Source organism: Lonchura striata, chromosome 3, assembly GCF_046129695.1.
Source record: "Lonchura striata isolate bLonStr1 chromosome 3, bLonStr1.mat, whole genome shotgun sequence".
Taxonomy (NCBI): Eukaryota; Metazoa; Chordata; class Aves; order Passeriformes; family Estrildidae; genus Lonchura; species Lonchura striata.
In genome coordinates, this window is record NC_134605.1 from 74,727,766 (window position 1) to 74,740,000 (window position 12,235).

Genomic DNA, 12,235 nt, shown 5'->3' on the forward strand with positions numbered 1-12,235 from the left:
ATATATTTTTTAAATGGCAAATCGCAGCTTTCAATAACAAAAAGCTTTTTTCATAATCAGAGAATGGTATAAGAAATGTTCTTAATGAAACAGTTGCACTGTCTCTTGTCACAATATCCTTTGATGACAAATTGTGCTTCAAAGTGAGAGCCAAGTTAGTTCAGATTCCTATTCTGAATTCCCCCGTAGGAATCCATACCTTTTTCTTTCTTCCAACTATAGGTAGACCCTGAGCAGTTGGGATACCATGAATAAAGCCTACCCTTTTCAACTTCTTTCCTATGTAATATGTTTCTGTTTAATGTAGTTATTTATTGGACACTGATTTAAGTGCTTCCATATATATATTTTTTTAAGTTTGGAAAAGGACAACCATTTTGACACATTTTTTAAAGTAAACAGTGGGTTTCAATATTTCTGACCATGCATTCATATTCACCACCATTTCTTAAAAAATATAAAAAAAAAAAAAAAAAAACCAAACAAAAACTATAGCTTTTGCAGGATATTTCAGATAATCCATTAACAGTTCTTCCCCACTGTACACTTGAAAACTGTTTTGCATCTGTATGCTATTTCCTCCCCAGTTTTTGGTCTCACTGTCTGACTGAATCAACTGAACTCAATCCAAACAAATTTATAAAGGAAGTTGAATTATAAAATAAACTCATTTGCACATCATAGGAAACTTAAAGTTTCCTTTGCACATCAGCCTCACCCTTTAAAATCCTAAAAATTACATTTGGAATTGAATTTGAAGTTATATGAGTTGCATATACTTTTGATATTCAACTAGTTACAATTGTGCTGCCTATCTCACCATAGTTTTTAGGTAACTTAACCATTTTGAGAAAGGTCAGATTCACTAGAAAGCAAGCAGATAAGAACACAAGAACATAATCATGCTGCTCTGCAAGTCCATTGTGTGGGTATATCATTAAAGTTATCTGCAATTCTCACTGCCTTCTCTCAGGAAGAACATGAGCAACAGTATTGAGAAGACACTACATCTTGAGCACTATTTCTAAGCCAAGGTCACTTTGGAATAGCTCTGATTTTCAGAGCAGAATGCCAGAGTGCTGGCAGAGACACATGTCTGAGCTACCAGAACCTTTGGTCTGACCCAGCACAGCAGCTCCCATGTGTTTTAGTAATGAAGCTGGCCTCCAGAAATGACCAGAAGAAACTTCTTATTCATTTATCACATTGCATCCTCACATTCACTCAGCTTTATTTTTGTGGCAGTGGCCAGCCATGGCCAACTGGGCTCATTATACCAGGGCTAAGAACACTGTAAATTAGGCAGGAAACATCAATGCCACCCTTGGCCACAACAACCATCAATCCTTTATCCCTATTAGTCACAAATTGAATCCAGCCCAAATGTCTGCAGTTTTAAGCAAGATACCATCTCTGATGGTATCGTGACCAGTTTCCCTCAGACTTAAACAAGCCCAGTGACAAAACAGCTCTCCTCCCCCACAGCCTATGGAGGTGAGGAAAAACAGGGAGAAATAGGACATTTTCCATAAAAGATAATTTATATGCAAAAAACTGTGCTCCTTCTACAACCAGCAGTCTACAGCAGCATATTTTTAGGATACAGATAATTCTGGCTTAGTTCCACAAAATAAATGGTAGAGCTGCCTCAATTTAATTACCACCCCATGAAGAAATCTGACAGCCCCAGTGCAGTGCTTAGTAAGCATTTTACCTCAGACAGTTTGAAGATGCATTGTAGAACTGAAATTACAATACATACCATGACTTGTTCTGTCATCCTACTTTGGGGATGCAGCATGCATGTCTCTATAATGAGCTGTCTGATATTCACCCACTTCACCTGTAGCAAACAGGAGTAAAATGCAAGTAACCATAAGTTGGCATATTAGTTCAATGCAAGCAAAGATATTAATTTTTGGCAGATGGTTTCAGACTATTCTAACTAGTGATACAAGTTTAATACATAATTTACTTATATTTACATTTTGAAAACACTTTGATTTTTCTGAATTATTAATTATTACAGTCTGGGAAAAAAAAAAAAAAAAAAAAAAAACAAAAACAAACCAAAACCAAACAACCCATAAACTCTGTTCTCTTCTTTTCCTTCTTACATTTTTTGCTTACAAAATTCCTGGAAAGTATTTTAGGGACACGATTCCTATGTCTAGCACATGATAAAATATGTATAACTTAAGAACACATATGTCATTCCTCTTAAGAAAATTAACACTACAAGAAAAACTGTTCTCTGCTACAATCAAACACCAAAGAAGAAAAACAATATATTTAACCAAAAAAAGTAATAAGACATTTTTCAAAGCTTACACTAATGCTTTTCTCTCTTATTTTGTAAATAAAAGTATTTATGCTTAAAAGTATATGCTGGTCTGCACTTCTGTGAGTATAATGAAATTATGTACCTTTATTAAAAACCCAAACAAGTGATCCATCTTTTTTCCAGTAAAGAAATATTGAAATTTATTTATTCATATGAAGTCTTACAGAGAAAATTGAGAAGGTTTTTTTTTTTTTTTTTTCAATTAGCCATTACAACAGAATTGGACTGTGCCACCCTACCTCTGGCTAAGCAATTTTTAGGAAGTATGTGGAAAAGCAATGAAGCTCAGGCTAAATTTTAAAACACCCACCTCAAGGAACTATGCATATTTATAAGAAGACCCACCTAAAGCATCCAAAAATCAATGAGTTTTCATTGAATTAATCACTGACTTAACATCACTGTGAGTTAAGTGTCATAAACTGAATAATGTTTAATGCCATCTCAGAAAACAGGAACTATGGAAAAGAACTGAGATGATTCTTCTGTCTTCCAATTTGGATTCTAAGAAAAGGCCATTGCAATAAACACAAGTAGAAAAAGAAGTTTCAGATTATATTTGAAATCTTGGGAGTCCAGATCATGCTAGTATGGCACTCTACAGTACCTGTAATACAATCAGTGCTCATGAGTTTAGGAAATTATTTGGAAGATAATTTAAAAATTAGGATTGAAACATCTTTATAAGCAGAAAAATACCAAAAAATTTGTGAAATGATAGTTCATTTATGCTTGGTCTTCCTTTTTCTGTTTACTGCACCTAGGTTTGTTTAAGTCAGCACTCCTTTCCTTGTGATTGCCTCTGAACAAGGGATCTGACACTCAAAAGTAATTGTGTGGGTCACACACCAAAAAAAATGTTTGGCATTGTATATTTAGCTGTTTCTGAAGTCCAACTCCTCCCTAAGACAGCTCAAGTTAAGAATCTAAGAGCCAAAAGGTCAAGAATCCTAAATGTTGAACTGAAACAAGACAATCTAGATTACACAAAAAAACCCTGATACATAAAGGTCAGAAGATAAGATGATCCAATCCATTTAAAAGTCTAAATACTCTTGAGAAAATGACTTGCTATATGATTTTTAATTTAAAAAAGAAATCAGTGGAAATATCTGCAAGATAAAATATAGTTTTGACTTGCCAAATGTTGGCTCCCTTGCAAACCCTGTGTGCAATTAATTGGATTTTTATCTTACCAACTATTTTGAGTATGAACTATTTTTTAAACTTTATTTTATTTCTCTTACACAACATATCGCTCTTTCAAAAATAGAAATGTTCCATCACCTTTCTTCAGGCTGACAGGGTTACAGAAAACAGAAGTACCTCAGGATTTTGAGAGCACTTCCCAGTCACTATTACTTGAAAGCGAGAGTTTTAACTCTAAAAGAGGCATGAAGTCCAAAAAGAAACAATACTCTGAAAAAAGATGAAAAATTGTAGATTACTTTCACAGGCTCTTATTCTACAGTGGAGAAAATATCCACATTCTAGCCAGGCTTCTTTGAAAAGAATATTTTACTTTTATACAGAGATAAAAAGCAAAGCTTTCAGGTCAGAGGCTATAGGGGAAAAGAGCTAATGTCTCCCCTGCTTTGATGTTACAAGAAGTGCCTCGTTACAGAAGTGTATTAGAGCCACCAGTAAACTCAGCCAGCATGTGCAGTAACCAGCTCAGTATGGGTGGCACATGGATCATCCTGTACATAACACAGCAAGCAGTCATGTTCATTACCAACAGCACACAAACCTTTACTTTAACATGTTTACATTCCTTTAAAATATGGCAAAGCTAAATGGTAATTTTTTTATTTATAGATACCGTAGGAAGACTTCTTTAAATAATATCTGTAACAGCTATAGACAGCAAACCAGGATTAAGAGTTCCTCTCTGGCTAACATGTAACACCTATAATGGGGTTTGCAGTGGTGTTTAGTATCTGGAAACAGCACATTTCTGTCTCTGAGTACTCAACACAACGGTGATTAATGATGCTTGGTGTCTCGTTTGCTTTTGAAGCTGAAGGACTGCTGGTTGGAGGACCCAGCCCAAAACAACATGGTCTGGTGCACTTGTCTTTCACAGATTCCTGGGAGCTGAAGGACCAAATGCACCAGTTTGTATTTGTCCTAATGCACTGATGCCTCTAATGGACCAATTTACCTATTAACTCACCTTTTGAAACATAGATCTCAAAACCCAGAATATGATAGAAGGAAATCAATAAATATTACCTTAAAAATCAACCAAAAATATTAATTAAACTTTTGGTGTTATGTAGCACCAAGCTGTATAGCAGTAAGAAATACTCTTAGAAAAAAAAAAAATTATTTTTTACTCTTTTTTGTACCCATGTAAATTGAAACTTGGTAATCCTCAATTTAACAAAAATAATGTTTATTCTTTTAAGTATTTTATATCCTCCAACAGACTACTACATACAATAAAACATAATTTCTGACTGAGTTTTCTATAATTTGGGAAATTATGTTTGTTTGGATATTATTACTGAAATCCTAATGGCTGAATGAGACTACTGATTATGCAAATATGAAAATTACATTAATACTATTTATATACCCTGTAGTTTGAGCATTGCTTAGTAGACAGAGAGATTGTTCATCAAAATCTCAGGTAATCAGAAAGCTCAAATGTAATGACCCTATATTTGTCCAACATATAAAGGTAGATAAACCCTGTAACTTTTCCTGTGTATGCAGGAACTTCTGTAACAGCTCTAGATTTCATCCAGAAGTGAGCCACTGCAAGAAGAATGACAGGAGTTTGTGTAGGAATTTCAGTAGGGAGTCTCTGCAGGAAAGAGGGAAAGGATTCAAAAGAAATGGAATACCAGTAAAAATACTGGGAATGGGAAAGTGAAAAGTAACATGAGTTCAGGGAAAAGCTAAGAAAAAGGGAATTAAAAACACTAGCTATATGAGGAGTGTGGATCAAGAAAGAAAACTGCAAAAAATAAAAAATGGGGAACCTTAAATAGAGAGGAACAAGGGAAATACCAGTTTCACTAAATGTTTCCTGGTACAGCAGCAAAGAAACAAATCTCTTTCCCTATAGGTTCAGGAACCTGCCACAAAAAGTCCAGGAGGAGTTTTTGAGCCTGATTATTCTTAACAGATTTCCAAATTACATTTTTAGCTTTGTAAGTAAGTTTTATTTATAAATATATTTAAGATGAATGTTTCACTTGAAATACTGGCGAGCACAATGTCCTAAATAACCACAGCTTTTCTAGACTTGATTTCCACACAGGTAAGATAGGCATTAACTAATGATATTGACTTCAGAATGCTAGGAAATCACACTTTCCCTCTGCTGGAAACTCCTCCTTCAAAAGGATAGGTGTCTGAAGGGAGCTCATCTTCCTGTCCCTCACACTGTAAACCCACTGTGCCTTCTGAGGTTTTATAAACTCTTTACCACACAGACATAAATGCTCTGTATGGAAAAGAGGTGCAGCAGAAAAGGCTGACAAGTGCCATTAAATACCTCTGGAGCAGAGGGTTATCAACTGGAACCCAAACCCACAGCAGCTGTAGCCATCTCCTGAGGTGCCTCAAAGATTTTAACAAGGATAGCAACAAAAATTGTGGACTTTTTTTTCCAGTGGAAGGTATGATGCACAAAGATTGCAAATTTTTTTCTCTCAAATGATTGGAAATACTGATGCTGTGATGGAACATGTCTCTTTTTCTGTTTCAACATCTGTTTTGAAAATCTCCAGATTTTCCAGATGTTTATAGGCTACCTCCTTAGCAACATAATTGTGAAACTCTTAAAAACTCTCTGCTCTGATCTGCCAGTTTTTCATCCTGCCTCCACACACTTTACTGCTGAAGTATCTGCAATGGCAGGTAGGTTCCCTAATCCCTTGCTCTTTTGATATGTCAGCATAATGCTTCTCCACTTCTCTGTTTAGATCAGAATGCTTTTAAATTCATTTTCTCCCCTTTCTTTTGGAGACCTCCCATTCTAGCTCCCATAGCAGGACCAGAAGGTGAGCAGATGAGGGTTTCCAGATGGGAAGCAGGGTGATTTTTGTGTGCAACTTGTAGCAAGGTAGGGTGCAGTCATAGGGATCCCTAGCAGGTTTTTGTGCTTCCTCCCCCACAACATTTCTTTTTTGCCCTTGTTTGTTCTTCAATAATGAGTCACTGTGAACAAAGACCGTCCAGTGAATGTGCTTGGGGGAAAGAAAAAATAAACAAACAAATGAAAAATCTCTACTGCTACCAAGAAATAGTGATGAGACTTTTCTTTAGAAAGCTATGTGACTTATAAACAATGTATTACTGCCACATGCTAAAAAGGAACAAGGTCTCTAGTGAGAAAGAAACGAAGTGTTACTCTTAAAAGACAAAGTCAGGAGATACAAAAGGGCATACATCATTTCCCTCTGAAATTGTATGATAAAATGACAGCAAAAATCAGCTTAGAAGCAACACGTGAACTAGCCTTCTGTGCCTCCTGCTCTCTTCCTTCTAAGACTAAATGGATCTGTGTCTCTCTTTTGTCACATTGTTGTAACTTTCATTCAGTCTCCCCACTTCACCTTGACCGCATCTGAACAGTGACAATATGTTTCTTGTTCTTCACACTTTTCCCAGTAAGGATCACTGACAGCCTCTTACTTTGTATTTTCTCGGCTTTTCAGGCAGGGATTTTTTTTTTTCCTTCTTTTTCTCTCAGCCATCATCACTGCTATTGGGAGAGAATTTGGTTCAATTTCCATTTTAAACATGAAATGTTAGAATTAGCTCATAATGTCTCCCAGCTTGCAGCAGAAAGAGCTGGTCTTTAAAAAAGAAAGAAGAAAAAAGTTTCATTTTTACAAAATAAAAATGAAAAGCTGCAGAATAATCTTAAATCATTTTATACTGTACATAGGACTTCAAAATAATGAGAGCTCTTCAATTTGGAAATGATTGGGGTTCTAGGCATATGAATCAGAGAGAGCTGTAAAATTATTAGAACACGGCAACATCTTTCATAAGCACTTCAGAGGTGATCAAAGATTCTGGACTTGCAGAGCAATTTACTTGGCATTTGCAGGAAAGCCTCACTCTTTCAAACTGAAGCACTCTTAACACTATGAAGAACTTCAATAATTTTAAATTGGCGTGTACCATACATGCCTAGAAATCCAATTCAGGTTTTAAATAAAAACACTATAACTTCAGAAGTATGAAGAGCCCACCTATAACAGGACAGCATTCTAGCCTTCCCAAATAACAGCCTAGCTGCTATTTCTCCCATGCTAGGTTTTCAAGCAGGAGGAGTTGCTGAAAACATTAGAAGTGAGTTAAGTTTTTTTATTCTTATCCTTGTCTTTTGATTATCTATGAATATTTCCATAAACTCAGTAAACTTCTGGACACCCTTAGTTTGCAAGCTGATTTTCAAGGTGTGAATGCCAGTTTTAAACAGTTTTAAACAGTTTTAAATTTAAAACAAAAGACAATGTTTAAGTTGAATCAAAAACATAATATCTTCCCAACCAAAACTTTAATTATGATGAGTTTAAGTTTGCAAATGATATGTATATATATAATTTAGCTAAGCTTAGGCTTGCAATTAGCTGTTCTTAAGGGAAACACAGAGTACACTGAGTCCTGAACAGGAAAATAAAATTAAGTCTAAATTTTAAATATTACACTTCAACTACAGAAGAAAAAAAAAAAAAAAGTCCCCTGAGCAAGACAGGTCTTGTGGTGACCCATCAGATCTTCTGCTTCCATGCAAATTGTCCTGCTATATGATACAGGCTTCAGTCACCAGCAAAGTTGTGATGCCTCTCAGTCCTGCATGGCATTCAACCACCTTTCCAATCATGCTGGCCAAACAAGAAACCATTCTTTGTGGGTGGTCACATAAGAGCTACAGTCTACAGAAACTCAATATCAAACTTATTGATACAGATGCAGGATGGAGGGAGATATGTATGCGCAGCCAGTGATATTTCAGGTAGGATGAGATTTCAACATTCAGTTCTGAAAAGATTCTATTCCGTTCTAACCAGGTGCTAGAAAGACATCAACACAAGTTTGAATAGACCTTGATAATGCTGGGGACAACTTGTGCACCAGAAAAAAGTAGGTGGAGGGAATCTATCAGATTAGGTGACCCCAGATGTCTCCCTCAGGCTTTAAAACCATACAGAAGTTGTTCTGGTTTCATGCAGGTGATGCAGTGATGGATGGAAAAGCCCCAGACAGCATAACCAACTTCTGCCAGAAATGAATTTGATGCCATTATTTTAGATTTTATCACCTGCAACCGGCTTCTCCAATGTACAGAAAACCAAAATACTTTTAATTGGGAAGAAACTTCTAGAAGTCATCTGGTTCAACCCCTAATTCAACAGAGAACCAGCACAGATCAAGTTGCTCAGGATTTTATACAGTCAAGATTTTAATATCTCCAAGGATGTTGTTTTATAAATCACTAATACTTCTTCATGTTCTTCCTCTTTTAAGTTACAGTATCCTAAAATTAGGAAATTTTAGATTTTCTACCTGAAACATTGATAGTCAGGCCTGTTTCCAGGGATGAAACAAAGCTATAAAATATTAATATGATATAAACCAATGCAGGTGCCCTTGAATGTTTTCAGTTCTACTGGAGTTCATGTGATCTACAATAAGAATTCTGTTCTGTTCCCCATGGGTTATAGCCTAGCCTCAAGACTTAGTGGATGTGTGACTTAGTGTGAATTTAGTGGAGACTATGATGTCTATAAATCCTTACAAAATCTCACACAAAAAAAAGGTATTAGTAGGTTTCTACCTCAAACTATGCCAGGCTCACTGTCAGACAGCAAAAGTGCTTACAAATATCCATCATAATATTCTCAGGCTTATAAAATTAATTTAGCCCCTTGTGGTGCAGACTGACAGGAACTAGTACTGAATGCATTTTAAATAATGCATTCTCTTTTCTCAAACATATAAAAGGACACTAAACCTCTCCAGAATCTTTAAAATAATGAAACTTGAAGTATCTGTAACTGGACAAATGTGTGACAAAGCTTGAGGACTGAACCACAACTTTTGGACACAAAATTGTATGTTTCAGATGCATCTTAATTATTTTCTACCAGATTAGACTTTCCTTTTCTACATTTGCTATGTGTGAAGTCTGAAAGCAAACTTGTTTTGTAAATGCTAGGAGAGGAACTGTAGTCATCGCTTCAAGTGGAAAACTATCTAAGTGTTCACTATTAGATCCAGATGTAGTCAGAAAAAGATGAGACCAATAAGCACATATTTTCCAATACCTAAATTATTCATAATTTTAACTGAAGTTTTAAATGACATTTAATTTTTTTTTTTTTCTAAAAAAAAAAAAAAAAAAAAAAAAAACACTTTTTTTAGCTTACAGTAGTATTCAACTTTGATGCTAACCTATGGAAGTAAACCATATGGGAGAGAAATGTGTTCCTACCTTCCATGAAGACATTGTTTGGCACTGTGTTGTAAGACAAGGTTCAAATAAAAGAGAAATGTAGTTAATACTACTAGAACTATTTTATGTAGTAGCAAGATGACTCCTATAATTTTTGAGCCAAAATCTCAAAATGTTCATGGCATGACAAAAATCTAAAACTCTTTAATCTGTAAATAATATTTCCGCTTCCTCAGTTTTGAAGATTATTGTAGTGCTTTTAGCAGTTTAATACAGTAATTAAGACTTCCCTTTATGCACACAGAAATTATCTGAAGTCATCTGCCTTCAGCCTTTCCAGAAGCCTCAGGCCAGGAGGAGAAAAAGGTAAATAATGTCAGAAAAAGTATATAAGCTCAATAAGCTCTACTAAGAACTTCATATATTTCTCTTTAGGATTCACCTCAACCTCTCAATACATTTTAAAAACTAATCTGCCTAATGTCCTAAAATTTAAAAACATGGTAACATATTTTTTCACATTTTAATTTATTTTTTTATTTTTAAAGATAAGACTGCATATTTTCACAATTAATCAATTGGATGAGTTGCTCTCCTCCCCATGAATAAATAGTCCTAAAGACATAAGCAATGAAAATTGTTTTCCATTTTAAGTGGAGAACATATTCCCTTTACCAGACCCACCCATCAAATAACAGAACTTTGAAAAAGGAAGGATTGTGGTTTGGTGGGACCACCTGGAGAGAACAGTTCAGAATGGAAGATGAGCTGAAAGGGTTTTCCACATATCCCCTCAGAGCAGAGGCTGTTGAATGCTTCCTCTGCTCTCACCTACCAGAGCTACACTGGAAATCTGCTTCCAGTGGGAGTATCCCCCTCTGTACAAAGGCATAAACCAAGGCTTAGTGTGATGAGAACTTTTTGCTTCTCTAAGGACTAAATTCCTCTTGAGTGTAGAATAATTAGAATTACTCCCTATTCATTACAGACTAAGAGAAATTACTTTAGCTTTAAAATAATCAAATTTTGTTGAATCTATTCTTCATACATGTTTGCACAACTTAGTCCAAGTTGAAGGATCTCAAACTAGAAAAAAAGCATATATTTCTTCTTGCTAATAGATGATTTGCTCAGAGAAGTTACAAAGTTGGATGATAAACTGGATACTAAATGGAGAGATGGGCAGTGTAAAGTCACTTCTTATATTTCCTGCATTTGATCTTAAGATACTCTGGGATCTTGGAGGGTGTAATGCTGTCATTTGACTCAATTTTTATCTCCAGCAGACCCTCCACCTTGTACAAATGTGGAAAAAAACATTCCAGGGATGGGGAAAAAAAAAAAAAAAAAAAAAAAACACATAAAAAAACTGAAATGCTGGACCCTGCTCTCTGGGCCAGTGGGTGATGAGAGCTGAGCACTCACCAGCACAGCAGCTCATTAACTGGCATGGTGGGGTGCCAGGAGCCCTCTCTACTACACCACAACTCCTGTGACCACACTGGCACATTCAAATTGTGGGAACTAATCCAAAGCAAGCAGCACTCCATTCTCTTTGGTTTTGATGGTCGTCATAGACTCTCAAACAACCCAAGAATAACCCAGAATTTGTGACTTTTCTGCTGCAACAAGCAGACTGCCACAGTACGGGAGATGAGTGAGAAATGCTGGAGGGAGTTGCTCCAGAGACCCGACCTGAGGACTTTCAAAGTTCTTCCAATTGTAAGAGAGCCAGCAGAAAAATTTTGAGCAAATTTCACCAAGTCAGTAACACATTTTAAAAAATATTTCATTTTCTGTCTGATGAAACAAGAAATAAAACTTTAAGGACCACATTAAAGATGGGGTTTTGTCAGGTAGAATTTTTTTCATTCGTATGACTACAAGATACATGCAGATAGGTGTACAAAAACAGAGAGGAGAATTTGAAAGGCACATTTTCCAAAGGTTCCACTTTCTCCGCTGCTATGTTTTACTGCCCTCTAATCACAGAATCATATAATCATAGAGCCACAGAATTGTTTGGTTTGGAAGGGATCCTAAAGATCACCTACGTCCAAAGCCCCTGCCATGTACATCTATTAAGACCAGGTTGCTCAGAGCTCCATCCAACTAAACCTGGAAAACTTCCAGGCACAGGACATCCACAACTTCTCTGGGCCCCCTGTTCCAATGTCTCATCAACCTCACAGCAACGAATTTCATCCTAATACTTAATCCAAATCCCCCTTCTTTCAGTTTAAAGCCATTACTGCATGCCCTCTCCGGCTCCCTCGTAGCTCCCCCCTTGTATCCCCCCTTTAGGCGCTGTAAGGTCTCTCAGAGGCGAATCCCCGGAGGCAGAGGTGCGGCCCCATTCCGGCAGCACACCACAAGGTATCGCTGGGGACGTGGGAGATGTTTGTCCCCAGCGCTGCCGGGACAGGCGGCGGCCGGGACGGGCGGGCGGTGCCGCCGCTCCCCAGCGC

General features: G+C 36.6%; 1 protein-coding gene across 12 annotated transcripts in view; it reads right to left on the reverse strand.

Annotated features, from left to right (window-relative positions):
* The window catches only part of LOC144246068 (uncharacterized), a 195,488-nt gene that overhangs the window by 33,730 nt on the left and 149,523 nt on the right, over positions 1–12,235 (reverse strand). For all 12 annotated transcript variants that reach the window (XR_013339741.1, XR_013339740.1, XR_013339738.1 and 9 more), the window contains one exon: positions 1,763–1,843. Coding sequence is in view for 3 of the 12 variants with exons in the window: in XM_077782292.1 (XP_077638418.1) it covers positions 1,782–1,843 (62 nt within the window). In the remaining 9 variants the exon portion in view is untranslated. The remainder of the gene's footprint in view (positions 1–1,762; positions 1,844–12,235) is intronic.